This window comes from Amyelois transitella, chromosome 29, assembly GCF_032362555.1.
Source record: "Amyelois transitella isolate CPQ chromosome 29, ilAmyTran1.1, whole genome shotgun sequence".
Lineage (NCBI taxonomy): Eukaryota > Metazoa > Arthropoda > Insecta > Lepidoptera > Pyralidae > Amyelois > Amyelois transitella.
The window spans coordinates 3,816,015-3,833,115 of record NC_083532.1 but is presented as its reverse complement, the minus strand read 5'-3'; the positions used below and the strand labels follow the sequence as shown (position 1 = coordinate 3,833,115).

Genomic DNA, 17,101 nt, shown 5'->3' with positions numbered 1-17,101 from the left:
GCTATGCAGCTGGCAGCTGTACGTGACCTTTCAGTCTTTTAAGACTGCTGGCTCTGTCTACCCCGCGAGGGATATAGACGTGATTATACGTATACATTAAGAAATTTTCCATTATTAAAAATTCAATAAATAAATATCTACCTATTTAAACCAGACAAATCTCGATGTTTTCTGTGTACCTACATTTATTTTTAGTAGATAAATGAGTAAATACTCTGGCGTTTGCACTGACTTTCAAACCAATATTCACAGAGGTAAACAAACATTTAGTATTCAGAAGATACTAAAGCTCAATTTTTATAGCAAAGTCGCGCGCAAATGATAGTTAGGTTTAAAAATATATATTGAACTAGCTGTGCCTGCGACTTCGTCCGCGTGGAATAGTTATTTTGGGCATCATTGAAGGCCCTCAAGGATGAATAATTTTCCCCGTTTTTTTCACATTTTCCATTATTTCTTCGCTCTTTATAGTTGCAGCGTGATTTTAAATAGCCTTCCTCGATAAATGGTCTATTCAACGAAAAAAGAATAATATTAGTATAGATAACAGTATAACAATAATAGGTAAGTACTACTTACATATAGGTAGATATGTGAGTTCTACCTAATTAGAATAATTTTTTTTTATTGCAATTTGACCTACCGAAGCTTGTAACGAATTTTCTATCTACCCTCAAAAATAAAAAACAGCAATGAAAGTGGGGAGTAACCTTATAAAACCGCCACAATTATAAAAGAATTTCCATAGAAAAAAAAAACATTAAAAATGGCGCGGACGAAGCAAACCGCTCGCAAATCAACAGGCGGGAAAGCGCCGAGGAAGCAGTTAGCTACTAAAGCTGTTAGAAAGAGCGCCCCAGCGACCGGGGGGGTCAAGAAACCCCACAGGTACCGTCCCGGCACCGTCGCGTTGAGAGAAATAAGGAGATACCAGAAGAGCACAGAGTTACTGATAAGGAAACTGCCGTTCCAGCGGCTGGTGAGAGAAATCGCGCAGGACCACAAGACAGATTTGAGGTTTCAGAGTTCGGCCGTAATGGCGCTGCAGGAGGCCAGCGAGTCGTATTTGGTGGGCCTGTTTGAGGACACCAACTTGTGCGCGATACACGCCAAGAGAGTTACGATCATGCCGAAGGATGTACAGCTTGCGAGAAGGGTCAGGGGCGAGCGCGCGTAATGTTAGTTTCACAAGTGTTTTAAGTAATTAAATTATGAACCGTTTAAAACGGGCTTATTTACTAAGGTATATACTAAGTACCGACATTTTGGTGTGACAAAGCCCTTTTCAGGGCTGCAGTTTTTTGTTTCTTAACGAATTTAGTCAGGTTTATACTTAACATGCATACATACGTATAATCATGTCTATGTACCTAGCGGGGTAGACAGAGCTAAGTCTTGAAAATACTGATAGGCCAAGTAAGTAAGTATGTAACCGACGCTCCTCGTCTTGTCATAACATGTCCGTTATTTTACTGGACGATTTTTACCTTAACTGTATCGTGGTCATAGGCATATCCAGTAGGAGATGATGAACCAGGAATATTTTTCAACTAACTGTGAACGCGACTTCATCCGCGTGAAATAGTTATTTTGGGCATCATTTAGGCCCTCATGGATGAATAATTTTCCCCGTTTTGTTTCACATTTTCCATTACTTCTTCGCACCTTAAAGTTGCAGCGTGATGTTTTATAGCCTATATCCTTCCTCGGTAAATGGTCTATTCAACACAAAAATAATTTTTCAATTCGAATCAGTAGTTCCCGAGATCAGCGCGTTCAAACAAACAAACTCCTCAGCTTTTTAATATTAGTATAGATCTACAACTAAGATGTAAGTCAAATAAAAATGCGTAATAATATAGCTTATAAAATTTATTAAAATGTCCAAGGCACTGTAACTATACATAATACTGTTACGTTACAAAAGCCCTTATTGTGATGAAGAAAAGGAAATAACAGTGTATATTTATTTATATGTCCCGTTAAACTGTTTATAGAACGATATTGCTTTTGGTTACGTTTTTTCTTTCATACTAATAACGTCTAAATAAACGTTGACATTGGCATATTATTCATATATTTAAGAAACCAATTATGTGATTTTTTCTACTTTTTATTTTTTCTAAACATTGTGCGAATATAAAATTTCTTTTTACAAAGTCTATTATGATACCATATATAACATAATATATAGTTATTGCTATACCCGTGGATCGGCACGTGTGGAACTAATAAATACACACAAATAACACGTCTTAACCTCTTGGAAATTGCGGAGTAGACAGAGCCAACAGTCTCGAAGACTCGTGAAAGGTGACCTATCGCTTAAAAAAATTTATTAACCCGTTTTTTTCCACATATTCCAATATTACTTTGCTCCTTACAGTTGCAGCGTGATGTTATATAGCCTTAAACCTTCATCGATAAATGGTCTTTTCAACGCAAAAATAATTTTTCAATTCGAACCAGTAGTTCCTGAGATTAGCGCGTTCAAACAAACAAACTCTATAGTATTAATATAGATGTGTTAAGTTATATTTTTTGCGTAGTAAGATGAAATAATAAAGCTTGACTATTGACAAAATAAATAAAATTATAATTATAACTAACCTAACAACATAATTACTATGTTTAAAACTAAATCCGTTATGTATAAATAAGTGTTGGTTATAAAAACGGAATGTAAACAATAAAAAAAAATCTTAAAATTACGCCGTAAACATGAATAAACTTATTTATTTACAATGTAATATCGGCATTTGTGTACAGTAAGATAATTTCAAAATTGCTTAAAATAAATTAAAAAATCATCGTAGCGTCATTCCACGTGTTAACAGTTTAACACCTTCTAGAGTTCACATCTGCGAAAAAAAAAAGTTTGCCAAGAGTGTGTCTATATTCTCAGTGGCATATTTCGAGTAATTGTCTGTGACTCCTGGCATCGAAAATATTGATACTACCCTGGGCTCTAGAACCACACAGTTAAAAATTAAATTGGGAATGCACTGTGATGATTACATATATTTATCATATGGAATAATGCATTTTGATGGCAACGTATCAATTGATACTTTTAAATTAAATTTTGGCTCTTACAACATTAAAACTATGTCATACAAGCGAAGTAGCGGTACATTTTGCTTCGTACAATCAACTGCATATCAACTTACCCAAATTTACCTCTATTACCGCGTCAAAGGGTCCAATGAAGGTTAACTTGATCTGCGTTTGAATGTATCAAATTGAAAATAATTGTCGCTTAAAACGGTTATAAAGTCGTTATAAGCAAAATTTTACCGGTATCCAGTAGCTAAAGTAAGTAGTTTATTTAAAATGGAATGGTAGTTGAAAATGCATATAAGTATATTTTGGTCCATAAAATAGTTATATAAAAATATTTCTATGTACAATTATTAAAAAAAGCTATATGCTTTTATACGTTGGCGCAATTATAACCTTATTATCCCGTAGGATAACATATTAGTTCTTAAATAGTGATAACATAGTTTATTGTCACATATATACTTTAATGAATAAATATATATAAAATTGTAAAATTTTATGTCCATTTAGCAACTTCAATAAGACTACTCCATCATTAGCTGATGGTGGAGGTCGTAGAAGTCAACAAAAGGACTAACAACCATTGCATAATATAAGCTAGTTATCAGCACTCAGCAAATAATTAACAGCATGTAAAATGTTACATGCTTTAGGTATTTTCTTATGGATGTCGTAGCAAGCGACTAGGACAAGTACAAAAACGTACGTTCGAAATTCTTGATAGATGCTTGTCTGAAATTTTGCAAAATAATTAAACAGCATGTATCACTTACATGCTGACTAAAGATGTTCGTATTGATTATTAAGGCAATGGTTGTAAGTATATATATTCCCACTAAAAATACATACACCTCTACAAAAAGAGGCATTATTCGACAATTTTAACAGTACGCCTTAAAAATATAAATACAACACTAAAAAACTAGTGGCAAATAAGTATATAAAAATATATATATGTATATCTTTCGTTCTACATTAAACCAGTCAATGATATGAGAAATGAACTATTGTTCTTATAGTTATATATTTATGAGTTGTAAAAGGTATCACGTTTTTTTGCTAATATGTGAAGGAAATCTTTAAATATTTGACAAACATATAAGTAAGCTATCAACTTTTAGATCAAAGGAATATCAATTTTATTTTAGAGATGTTTTTTAATTTCATTTAAATATATATTGTATAGAAAGTTAAATCGCTATAAAAGTAAATAAAATTATGACAGTTTGGCAAAATGGAGTTGATGCGAAAGTTGATATCGTGGTTTAAAAAATGTTTTCGAAATGTTTTAGCATATTTATTTTATAAAACATAAAATAGTTTACATAAAGGTTTAGTGCAGTTCATTCAAAAAAAATAATAATACAATTATTAAGAAAAAAAAAACTATCTTTATTTTTAACGGTGTTAGATTGAACGATGTAACAATTATCTAAATCTTGCTCAACCAACTTTTACATCAACTATTAAATATTTTCCGGAATCATGGTGTAAAAGACAATAAGTTCAACACACTTAGAAGCCCACACGACCAACTTTTGCATCAACTATTTCCAGGGAATTTGTATTATAGCTGATTTTTAACTTTAGCATTGCATTATTCTATTTATAAATATAAATAATACAGGTATTAAACTTTTATTTTATTTCGGCATTTAAAACCTGTATTATTTATTAATAGTATAATTAATGCTATAGTTTTAAGTTACCACGATAACTTTCCCTTCAACTATAAGTATATAAAATTTACGGACACCTAAATTATTGCATTATCGAAGTTATATTTCTTATTTTTCATTTTACCGGTAACAATAGTTATTAACGACCAACTTTCGCTCCAACTATATAACGTTTTCAGTTAATTTCTTGCATTTAATAGTTATGCATACTTCTAAATATTACATAGTTTTTCACGACCAACTTTCGCTCCAACTATATAACGTTTTGCAGTTAATTTCTTGCATTTAATTGTTATCCATACTTCTAACTATTACATAGTTTTCCACGACCAACTTTCGCTCCAACTATATAACGTTTTCGGGTAATTTTCGTTATATTTTTAGTAGTTATTCGGTTTGACTCTCTCAACGTAGTTGGCTGGTAACATTCCAGTATGGCCCGTGCGCAAGACCTGGCCGGTCATCCAGCCCTCGTCAATCGCAGTCACGTTTGATATGTAGTCTCCTTCGCGGAATGATACCTGGACAAAAAAAAACGTATAATCATGTCTGTGCCCCTGTAAGGGTAGACAGCCAACGGTCATCAAAAGACTGAAAGGCCAGGATCAGCTGTTTTGGTTAAATGATAGAATTGAGATTCAAATAGTGACAGATTGCTAGTCCATCGGCTAAAAGAGGAATCTCAAGTCTATAAGCATATCCCTTGTCGCATTTTAAGATTCTAAAGTGCCCGAAACCACACCGTAAGAATAGAATAGAATAGATTTATTTTCAAAATTGGAAACAAGGTATCACTTATTGACGTCACATAAAACTACTACCGCTTCCAAAGCGTATGTGTAGAAGAAGCGGCGGAACAAACTACCCTGCAGCATTTTCATCGGACGTCAATTAACAAATATAGATCTCTTAAATCTAAATAAAATTAGTAGTAGTTAAGTAAATAAAATTATTTATATTAATTCATTCATACATACTTCGTCACTGTCGTTCGCCTCGTAATCATACATTGCTACGAACACAACCTGAAAATGAAAATAAAATTAAATAAATTGTCATTTTCATTTCAATTTAAGTAGGTACCTACTTAAAAAGTTACCATCTTGAAATAACTTTCATACATACGGTCACGTCTATATCCCTTGAGGGGTAGACAGAGCCAACAGTCTTGAAAAGACTGAATGGCCACGTTCAGCTATTCGGCTTAATGATAGAATTGAGATTCAAATAGTGACAGGTTGCTAGCTCATCGCCTACAAGAAGAATCCAAGTTTATAAGGTTATCCCTTAGTCGCCTTTACAACATCCATTGCAAAAAGATGGAGTAGTCTTCTTATTTTCTATTGGTGCTGGTAACCACACGGTGGTGCATACATAGCTTATAATAACCCGTAATTCAATTCTATCATTAAGCCAAATAACTAAACGTGGCCATTCAGTCTTTTCAAGACTGTTGGCTCTGTCTACCCCGCAAGGGGTATAGACGTGACCATATGTATGTTTTTTTTTTTTGACAAATTACACAGATCGAGTTAGCCTCGAATTAAGTTCGAGACTTGTGTTACGAGATACTAACTCAACGATCCTATATTTAATAATAAATACTTATGTATATAGATAAACATCCAAGACCCAGGCCAATCAGAAAAAGTTCATTTCTCATCATGCCCTGGCCGGGATTCGAACCCGGGACCTCCGGTGTCACAGACAAGCGTACTACCGCTGCGCCACAGAGGCCGCCATGTATGTATGTAACCCGTAATAAAGCAATTTTTTTTAACAAGAATCCCAAGTTTATCAGCCCTAATAATCCATGTGACGTCCTGGTGAAGGGTCAGGTCAAAAGTGCCCGAAACCGCCGAGCTTGCATGAAGAGAGTTATGAATGTGGATGAAGCAAAGGAAGTATGCAGGGATCGTGGCAAGTGGAAAGAGGTAGTCTCTGCCTACCCCTCCGGGAAAGAGGCGTGAGTTTATGTATGTATGTATGTATGTATAATCCATGTTAAGGCCTCACCTGCTGGTTGGACTGATGATTGGTGGGCGGCTGTTCCGCAGCCAGCGGATCCATGTCGGTGACGCGGCCGATCTGCCGGCCCTGCTGCTGTTGGGATTGGTGAGATCCTGACGAACATACATACAGACATTTTGTTTGTGCCTCGATAGTAGCCTAAATAGATAAATGCTTTTAAAATCTTCTATTTTAAAAGCATATATTTAAAATCTTCTATTTTAAAAGCATATATTTAAAATCTTCTATTTTAAAAGCATTTATCTATTCGTAATGAAGTTATAATATTTGCAATTTATTATTAGTTTGAATATTCACAATCTTTAATGTAATTTGCTTTATATTGTTTACTTTGTTAATGTATTTATAGATTGTAGAGAAAAATAAAGTTTTTTTTAATTTTTGAATATTGGAATTAACAGAGGCTCTTAAGGTTAGAAAAAATCGTGAGGAAACCAGCACATTCAGGCAACTGGATGTGTGACCATGATCAATCCAATACGGGTCAGGTTCCCCTGCAAAGGTTGCGGAGGTCAGACGGGAGTCTCTTCGTGTAGAAACCTGACTCACCCAATCCAGGATCCATGGTCAAAGGCATACCGCGGACCCTTCTTCAAACTGATGAAGAAGCTGTCAGGACTAAAGCGAGTCGAAAGGAAAACAAAATAATAATCATAAAGTGTTTGAATTTATTTGTTTGCAACTCAAAATTTTCCCAATTTTGATGCTTTTTGGGAGAAAGATATACTATACCTTCAGGAATAAATATATTAAATTAAATATTATAATAGAGTTTTTTTTTGTCATTATTTTCCAAGGCCAAAGTCAACATAGAAACATATTTTAAAGAGGATTGTACTGATTTGGTCCAGTTCTTGGTTTTGGGCTCAAGATTTCCCTCTTATTCATCAGTCAACTTCTATCAATCAATCATACATTTATTTGTAAAAAACATACGGTCGATTTGAGAAGCTGTTTCTTCTTTAAAGTCGGTTAAAAACATGGTGTTTTAAAATGTACAGTTAAGATCTATGTCTTATTTTGTGTGAAAATAATTTCCACGTCAGTGTTTCCAAACCATGACGAATGAAGAAAAACAATGATGATGGAGTTATGAAACATAAAATGTATGAAAAATGGAAACATAAAGCTTTTCAATGCTTAATGTCATTTTTTTAAAATGTTCCCTTTTTAACATTAACTGGTAATTGATATTCATAGTATTTGCCAGATCAGACCAGCGGTATAATATACAAGTAAATAAATAAATATATACGGGACAAATTACACATATTGAGTTAACCTCGAAGTTAGTTCGAGACTTGCGTTACGAGATGCCAACTCAACGACACTAAATTTTATAATATTGTACTGAATTTCTCTATAGTTCAAGTTCTATTCTCACTTCTTCCTACATAAATATATAACTAAACAATAAGAAAATGGCATTAAGCACAACAATTTGCAGTACCTACCTCTCTTTCCACCGGTGCTATTATAGATGAGTGTAGCGGACGACCTTTGAGTGTTAGGAGGCATCCTGGGCCCATCGCTCACCGGATCGTAATCCTGAATCCTGCCTATCTTCGGCTGAGCAGTTTGATAATTCTGATACCCGTATCCGTACTGATTCTGATACTCGTCATATTGGTATTGGTTTTGGTTGTACTCTTCGTGGTTCTTGTACTGGTTCTGGTATTGACGGGGCTGCTGGTGGCTCTGGTTCTGGTGGTGAGTTTGGCTCTGATGGTGGTGAGTTTGGCTCTGGTGGTGGTGAGTTTGGCTCTGATGGTGGTGAGTTTGGCTCTGGTGGTGGTGAGTTTGGCTCTGGTGGTTTGATTGGTTCTGCGGTTGGGTGTGTGGCTGTGGTGCCTGGGCGGGGGTCTGGTAGTGGTTCTTTTGGGGCAAGCTCGGCGGCGCTGGTGGTAGCATCTCCGTGGCGTAACTCTCGATTTGATGTTGGTAGTCGGTTGGCACATCTTGAAACATTAGCGGTTGTGAGGATGGACGGACAATGATTACACGGTTTTGGTGTTGTTTTGCAGTGTTCAACAGTTTAAAGAACAAATGAAATAACTGATTATGTATGCCATTTTTTTTAAACTCCTCGGTCGGTTACTTATCAAATACAGGGTGACATTTAAAACAACTGCATCCTTTTAAACATAGACAATACCCATGCTTCTGAGCCGTTTGAGCCTATTTTTATTTAAATTAAACGTCATCATTTTCACATTAAAAAAACCCTCAAAAACTACGTCACACGCTCTAATACAGACCAATACTACAAAAAGAAATTAAAACTAAACATGTAAATAAATGTCTGAAAAATAAATTATTTTTCTAGTATCAAGATCAAGTAAAGTACAGAGTTGTCGAGATCGCTCAGCTGAATGAATTGTGTCGTTGACCTCTGAATCTTACGCATCGCTTTTCCGCCGGCCGGGGTGATATGACGTATTTAGGATCGTGGATTTTGATACTTTTATTTTTTTTCGTTCTTTCTGAAATATGAACCGATAATTTTCTTTTAACGTTTTTTAATATTCTTTAGATGAGTAAACTTAACAGATAAATTTAGTTGCACTAAACGTCACCCTGTATATATTTTATTTATATTTAAAAAAGTTTACAAGTAAAGAATATGTTTGATTTGTACGTGTTATATTTATAATGTCAGTGCTAAAAAATACACGAATATTTCACCAAAACAACACCAGATCAATCTATTTTCCAGCACACAAATAGTTAGCAACAATAAACAAACACACAAATGGCCATCAGAGAATGATTTATTGTTACACTTTGCGAAAAAAATAGATAATAAAAAAATCCACTAAACAACTACATATTCACGTCTTTGTCCCTTATAGGGCTGACAGAGGCAGCAATCTCGAAAAGACTGGATTGCCTCGTTCAGATGTATAGCTTAATAAATATAAATATATACGGGACAAATTACACTGATTGAGTTAGCCTCGAAGTAAGTTCGAAACTTGTGTTACGAGATACTAACTTAACGATACTATATTTTATAATAAATACTTATATTGATAAACATCCAAGACCCAGGACAATCAGAAAAAGTTCTTTTCTCATCATGCCTTGACCGGGATTCGAACCCGGGACCTCCAGTGTCATAGACAAGCGTACTACCGCTGAGCCACAGAGGCCGTCAAACTTAATGATTCCATGTATAACTAAGGGATAGGGTTACAAACTTGAGATTCTTTTTTAGGCGATGGGCTAGCAACCTAATAAGGCAGACAGAATCTCAAAAATACTGGATTGCCTCGTTCTGATGTATGGCTTGGTGATAGAATTGAGATTCAAATAGTGACAGGCTACTAGCCCATCGCCAACAAGGAGAAGAATCCCAAAGTTCCTTTGATTGACTTTTACAATCTGCACGGTTTCTCCTTGCCTGCCAGACTACTATTATAGGATTTAAACGCTATAATAGTTCAGCCAAACAGCTGAACGTGGCCTTTCAGTCATTTTAAGACTGTTCGCTCTGTCTACCCCGTAAGGGATATAGACGTGATGATATGTATTTATGTATGTATGTAATAATGTAATGCTTAGACATATTTCGAAATTACAAAAAAAACCCAGGCGTGAATAACCTTTTTTTATTTAGAGCACTAACAAAACGAACAATACGAATTTACAACATATTTTCCGCAAAGTGTAACGTCAGAAGTTCACATTATTAACAATGACAAACAAACACAATAACAGTGCAATGATGAGTTGTCGATGATAAGCTGTTATCATCTCCATCGCTTCAATTATAAGGTCTGTTTTTCTTTGAAGTGTGCTGATGCATAAATGTTTTTTGTCCCAGAAAGATGATTAAATACTTTTTAAAATTTTTGATGTTTATGTATGAATAATAAATAAAATACCAACAACGTGATTATTGTTGCAATATCTATATAAAATTTAGGTATTTCAAGAAAACTTTGTCTGTATAATAGGTACCTCTCGATGTAGTATGTAGTATATTGATTAATAATTTAATACCTGATTTTTAGAGCGAAATCATATATTTAATAGCGATACTGGCTTAGAAAAAGTATTTCTGCAAAATTGTTATCAATACACGATATCGTTCTCGAAATACCGGTATTTTTAAACTAAAAGGAATTTTCAGAAAAATAAGTTAAGTTTTTCCACCGAATAATAAACTGTATAAACTAATATTAAATTAACATAATATTTATCAGCATTGCCATTCAAAATGGCAATTCTGCCAGCCTTCTGGGCACACTCGCGCAGACTGGTGCTATGCAGGGGTATGTAACATTTGTAAATTTAACATAATCTCACCAACAAGCTCTCCGTTCTCGTTGATCTGCCTCTGTTTCTCCATCTGCGCCTTCTTCTCCAGGTCGCCGTGGTACGCGACGTTGCTTATGATCTTGGTGTTGGCTTTGATTCTCAGTGTTTCTGGATCATCTGCCACCTGTAATATGAGATGTTGTCATTAATACATACATATTATCACCGGGTAGACAGAGCAGTACACCGGGTAGTCTAGCACGTTTAGCAGTTTGACTTAATGATAGAATTGAGATTCAAATAGTGACAGGTTGCTAACCCACTGCCTAAAAGAATATATCTAGTTTAAAGTCTATCCCTTAGTCGACTTGTACGACGATATGAAGTAAAGATAATATAAAATTTTAATCGCTCTACTGCAACATCACGTCGCGTCCCGTCCAATGTTAATTGACCCTTATAGAACAAAGAACTCAAGTTTCGCACCTGTGTGAATTTGCCCTTGCTTTTCTCAAAGTCCGCGTGGTATTTGACGTTGCTCTGAATCTTCGTATTCTCCGCTATCCGTTTCAGTTCCGGCGTCTCCGCCATTGTGGTGTGCTTCGCTTTCGGAACATGCCTGGAATTGAGAAAGAAATTTGTAATATTTTATGAATAAATGTTATTTTGCGAAGGGCTTCGCTCACTCTTGTGGAAACGTACAAATAAATATAAACGTTCGGGAATAAATTGGCTAGACGACGGGCAAAGTTGCATCAAAAATCAAATAAAATTAAATTACAGTACGTACAGAGGCGAAGATAACTTTTATACCATATATAACCCGAAATTGAAATATACTAAGGGATAAGCTTACAAACTTGGGATTCTTTTTTAGGCGATGGGCTAGCAACATGTCACTATTTGAATCTCAATTCTATCATTAAGCCAAATAGCTGAACATGGCCTGTCAGTCTTTTCATGACTTATCCTACTTTATCTCCCTCAGATATGGTTACTGTTCGGTTCCCAGAAGAATACGGATATAACGACGAAATAATTATTTGGTTCCAAATTTTTTTATGTGATAATGACACCAGAATATCTACTTTATTCAGAGTCTCAATTCATCATTACATACATACCATCACACATGCAGAGACTATGGAATTCCACTTGCTACGATTCTTACAGACCTCTCCCGCTTCCTCTACACTCATTACTCTTTTCATGCATATTCGACGATTACGGGCACTCCTAACACCTCCCTTTTTCAAGACATTCGAAATTTGGTCCTTGAAAGTTGAAATCATTATTACCTACGACAAAATATTACCGGCCATTTGAGTGTCACAATAGCACACTTGAATCACCAGACAACGCAATTTAATAGCAATAATGATAATGATATTGCTATAACAATGATACGATGGTTATCAGCTGAGAATTAGACTATTGTATGAGGCTATAACTCATTAACAAATGGCTTTAGAACTGTTTGTATGTTATTTTGTTTCTGGGTTCCGCAAAACTAACTCTTGGACTTTAAGATGTTTTAAGTTCTATCGATTTTTTTTACTTATTTCTTACTGTATTAATAAATCTTATATTAATTAATCTTATGAATTGAATAAATCTGCTCGTGTTAAAACAAAATTTTCATTTAATAATGATTTACCATAGGAGTTTTCAGAAAAAAAAAGTTAGTTATTTTACACCGAATAATTAGCATTGCCATTCAAAATGGCAGTGATGTCTTCTAGGCACACTCCCGCAGGCTGATGCTATGCAGGGACTGCAAAATTTATAAATTTAATATTAGTTTGTAATCATTAGTTTATTAAGATATTGTATGTTACTCACACATTTGTCTTTGAAGTTAACATATAAATTGTGAAATTATATCTCACATAAGGAACCATAAAAGGCTTTTATTCTCCACGGCAATTTAGCCTTGTCGCAGAACGATTTAAATACTTTCACACGACCATATGATAATGAATAGAAAGATCAATTTGATAACATCTAGGTCATAGTCTGTTAAGACATTTTTATTAGTCTATATGCAAAACCTGAATCCCGAGAATTATCTTACTTTTGATAATATTATAAACTAGAGAGCGCCTGCGACTTTGCTCGCATAAAAATAATAATGTGTGGTCTACCAGACCACATCTTTCCACTTACCACGATCCCTGCATACTTCCTTCGCTCCATCCACATTCATAACTCTCTTCATTCAAGCATGCTAGAAGTTCTCTGATTTATCAAAATCAGCAAATAACGTTCTTCGATTTAGCAAAATCGTATCATTTGATTTTGAGTCCATTCATTACAAACAAAACCACAACAGCCCAAACACACGAATATTTTCTCTTTTTAATATAAGTAAGTATGAGTTAAAACACTGCAAGGTTGGTAAACATACTATCATCAATGTTAAGTGCAATTAGCGCATTTTGTCACGCACACAGGAAAACGGTCGCGTGACTGTCATCGAAAGTGTCCGATGCGGTAACTGGCGCGAAAATATTTGACTTTTATTTTTTTTTCTTTATTTTTTTTTGTGGAGAATGAAGTTTCCCTGGTCATTAGTTTTGCGTGACAGCTGTTTGGGTCTTTTTTGTGGTGTACTGGCCGTATGCGTTGGGTTTTATTTTATTTATGGCAACACATGATACACAGAATAAAATAATAGCTTTTGTTAATATTTTTAAAAGATTAGCTTTGACTGTGAATAATATACATACATACATACATAAAATCACGCCTCTTTCCCGGAGGGGTAGGCAGAGACTACCTCTTTCCACTTGCCACGATCTCTGCATACTTCTTTCGCTTCGTCCACATTCATAACTCTCTTCATACAAGCTCGGCGGTTTCGGGTACTTTTGACCTGACCCTTTACCAGGACGTCCTTAATTTGATCAAGATACGTTCGTCTAGGTCTTCCCACTCCGACCTTTCCCTCCACACTCTCCTTGTATATCTGCTTAGTCAACCTGCTTTCATTCATCCTCTCCACATGACCGAACCATCTTAACATACCCTTTTCTATTCCTGTAACTACATCTTCTTTCACATCACAACATTCCCTTATCACGCTGTTCCTTATCCTGTCACTCAATTTCACACCCATCATACTCCTTAACGCTCTCATTTCCACTGCATTTATTCTGCTTTCATGCTTCTTTTGCCATACCCAACTTTCACTCCCATACATTAATGTCGGGACCAACACGCCCCTGTGCACAGCCAGTCGAGCCTTTTTGGATAGTTTCTGGCTGCTCATAAAGGCATGCAAAGCTCCATTCACCATGTTCCCCGCGTTCACTCTCCTTTCAATATCACTATCATACTTGCCATCTGATGTAAACTTTGATCCTAGATATACAAACTCTTTCACTTGCTCCACTTTTTCTCCTCCAATCAAAATATTACATGCTGTCATTTCTTTCTCCATTTCAAAAACCAGTGTTTTAGTTTTACTTACGTTCACTTTCATTCCTTTCTCTTTTAAAGCTTCATGCATACAGTTTACCATCTCCTGTAACTCCTCCGCTGATGACGCCAGTATAACCTGATCGTCGGCATAGAGCAGACATTTGACGAGTAACTCATTCATCCTTAATCCACTTTTAGACTCTTTCAAATCTGTCAAGCAGCTATCCATAAATAGGTTGAACAGCCACGGTGACGCAACACATCCTTGCCTAACGCCTTTCTCAATCTTAAACCACTCAGTGTGCGCTCCGTTTATCCTGACACAAGCACTCGAATCCTCATATAAGGATTTCAGTGCTCGTATTAAGAGACTGCTCACCCCATGCATAGAAAGTGCTGACCACAATTCATTCCTCTCAACTCTGTCATAGGCCTTTTCCAGATCTACGAATGTGCAATAGACTTTTTGACTCTTGGCCAAAAACTTTTCGGCTATGCACCGCAAGGAAAAGACCTGATCAGTACATCCCATTCCCTTTCGAAATCCCGCTTGAGCATCCCATATTTTGTCATCAGTTTCATTCCTGACTCTATTAATCAATACCTTAGCATACAATTTGCCGACGACGCTAAGCAGGCTTATACCACGATAATTTTTGCAGTCCAGCTGTGACCCTTTTCCTTTGTAAAGTGGCACGATAACAGCCTTACACCAATCTTTTGGTACTCGGCCGCTTCTCCAACACAAATTGAAAAGGCAGTACAACTGACTAGCTACTACGCCTTTTCCTGCTTTAAGCATCTCGACCGACACTCTATCACACCCAGCAGCCTTTCCCGCTTTCATACTCTTAAGTGCTTCCACAATTTCGAACATTTCAATTTCGCCTTCCATCTCATTCTCTTTTTCTTCGCTATAGCAGAAATCTTTCTTATTTCCTTCCTTTTTTTCAAATAAACTTTCAAAATAGTCCTTCCATATCTTTAGTACACATTCTTCTCCTTTCACAACGCTACCATCCTGGCATCTGATCCTAGTCAGCTCTCTGGTTATAGTATTTCCTCGGGCTGACCTTACGGATTTCCAGAATACTTTCAGATTTGACTGAAAGTCTTCTGATAGCCTTTTATCAAAATCCTCTTTATACTCTTCTTTCTTTCTAATCACAGCTTTCTTAACCAAATCTTTCATTTTCTTATATTCCTTACGTGCTTCATTCACATCTTCATCTATAACCTCTTGCATTCTTAAGTTAGCTTTTGCTGCTAACAAATCCAGCCATGCTTTCTTCTTTAATCGCACAAGTTCTTGCACATCTTTACTCATCCACGCATTTTTGTGATTTTTTCCTTTCCTTCTTCTACTTACACCACACACTTCAACAGCTACTTTCACAATTCTTTCTTTAAATTCCTTCCATCCATCTTCAATATCGCTCATTTCCTCTAAATCTTCAAATTCATCCTTCAGTCTATTAATATACTTCTTACCTACATCCATATCTTGCAAATTTTCTACTTTTACTCTTTCCAAAGCGCTGGTTTGCTCCCTTACCCTGTGCCGCCAGCGATTGAAGATACCCCTTATCCGGGATATCACCAGTAAATGGTCCGAGTCAATGCCAGCACCGCGATATGCACGGGTATCCAGCACTTTGTTCTTCAATCTTTCATCTACAATCACAAAGTCTATCATACTTTTTAAAATACCTTCCACTCTTGTGTAGGTGTGGATCTTTTTATGTTGAAACATTGAGTTCGACACAAAAAGATCCCACTCTAGACAAATTTCTAATACACTTCTTCCATTATCATTCACCTTTTCGTCACCAAACGCACCAAGCACCTTCTCATATCCATCACGCTTTACACCCACCCATCCATTAAAATCACCTAACATAATAATCTTCTCATTTGGCTTGGTAACTTTCAATACTTCTCTTACACTATTCCAGAACTCCTCGTTTTCGCTTTTTGCTGATGTTGTACCCCTCGAACCCACATCCCAAGGTGCATAAACACCTAGAACGAAGATCCGAGTGATTCCAACTTTCAGCCTAATCCATAGAAGACGAGGGCTGACACACTCATACTCATTCACGCACTCAGCCATTCGTGCAGAAAGAATTAGACCGACCCCTTGACAGCCTCGGCTGGTACTGGAAATTCCAGACCAATACGCCGTGTAAGGGCCGTGCTGCGTCGCGTCGCATCCTTTCCGCTTCGTTTCATTCACGCACAACACATCCAAACGTCTTTCATCCATCATCTGGCATACTTCCTCAATCTTATCCTTCATTCCTCCTCTTACATTCATCGTCGCAAAGCGGCTTTCAGCAGACCGCATACCGCTCCCGCCGGGAACGAGACGTGATGGGGTGCGGATACCATCGCCGCCATTTAGGTGCTCTTTTAAAAAATTTGCATCCATGCGATTCCCACGAGACGCAAGGGAACAATTTTGTCCGCCCCAGCAGAGCCCCGCATGCCAGGGTAAGGCTAGCCATTACCTGGGGGTCGCCCAACCCCATGGCGGAAGTGGCACGCTCGAGACTAGGCTCGCCCCTAGCCATGTATCCATCGGCGCGGCAGACCTTAGATTGGTGAATAATATAAACAATTATATAATTGGATAAAGTGTG

At 36.4% G+C, this 17,101-nt stretch overlaps 2 protein-coding genes across 3 annotated transcripts in view; one reads left to right on the top strand and one right to left on the bottom strand.

Moving 5' to 3' along the window:
- Window positions 1-763: 763 nt before the first annotated feature.
- On the top strand, window positions 764-1,177 carry LOC106132242 (histone H3-like). Its single transcript, XM_013331603.1, has one exon. The coding sequence runs from the start codon at window positions 767-769 to the stop codon at window positions 1,175-1,177; it is 411 nt and encodes a 136-aa protein (XP_013187057.1). The 5' UTR covers window positions 764-766.
- A 680-nt stretch (window positions 1,178-1,857) lies between these two features.
- The window catches only part of LOC106132241 (LIM and SH3 domain protein Lasp), a 27,823-nt gene continuing 12,579 nt past the window's right edge, over window positions 1,858-17,101 (bottom strand). The window contains exons 3-8 of one of the 2 annotated variants that reach the window (XM_060952655.1): window positions 11,523-11,655; window positions 11,085-11,220; window positions 8,228-8,731; window positions 6,759-6,865; window positions 5,720-5,767; window positions 1,858-5,263 (exon numbers count right to left, since the gene is read on the bottom strand). In XM_060952655.1, coding sequence (XP_060808638.1) covers window positions 5,123-5,263; window positions 5,720-5,767; window positions 6,759-6,865; window positions 8,228-8,731; window positions 11,085-11,220; window positions 11,523-11,655 — 1,069 coding nt within the window. In that variant the 3' untranslated portion in view covers window positions 1,858-5,122. The remainder of the gene's footprint in view (window positions 5,264-5,719; window positions 5,768-6,758; window positions 6,866-8,227; window positions 8,732-11,084; window positions 11,221-11,522; window positions 11,656-17,101) is intronic. The other variant, XM_013331602.2, reaches the window with a different exon arrangement.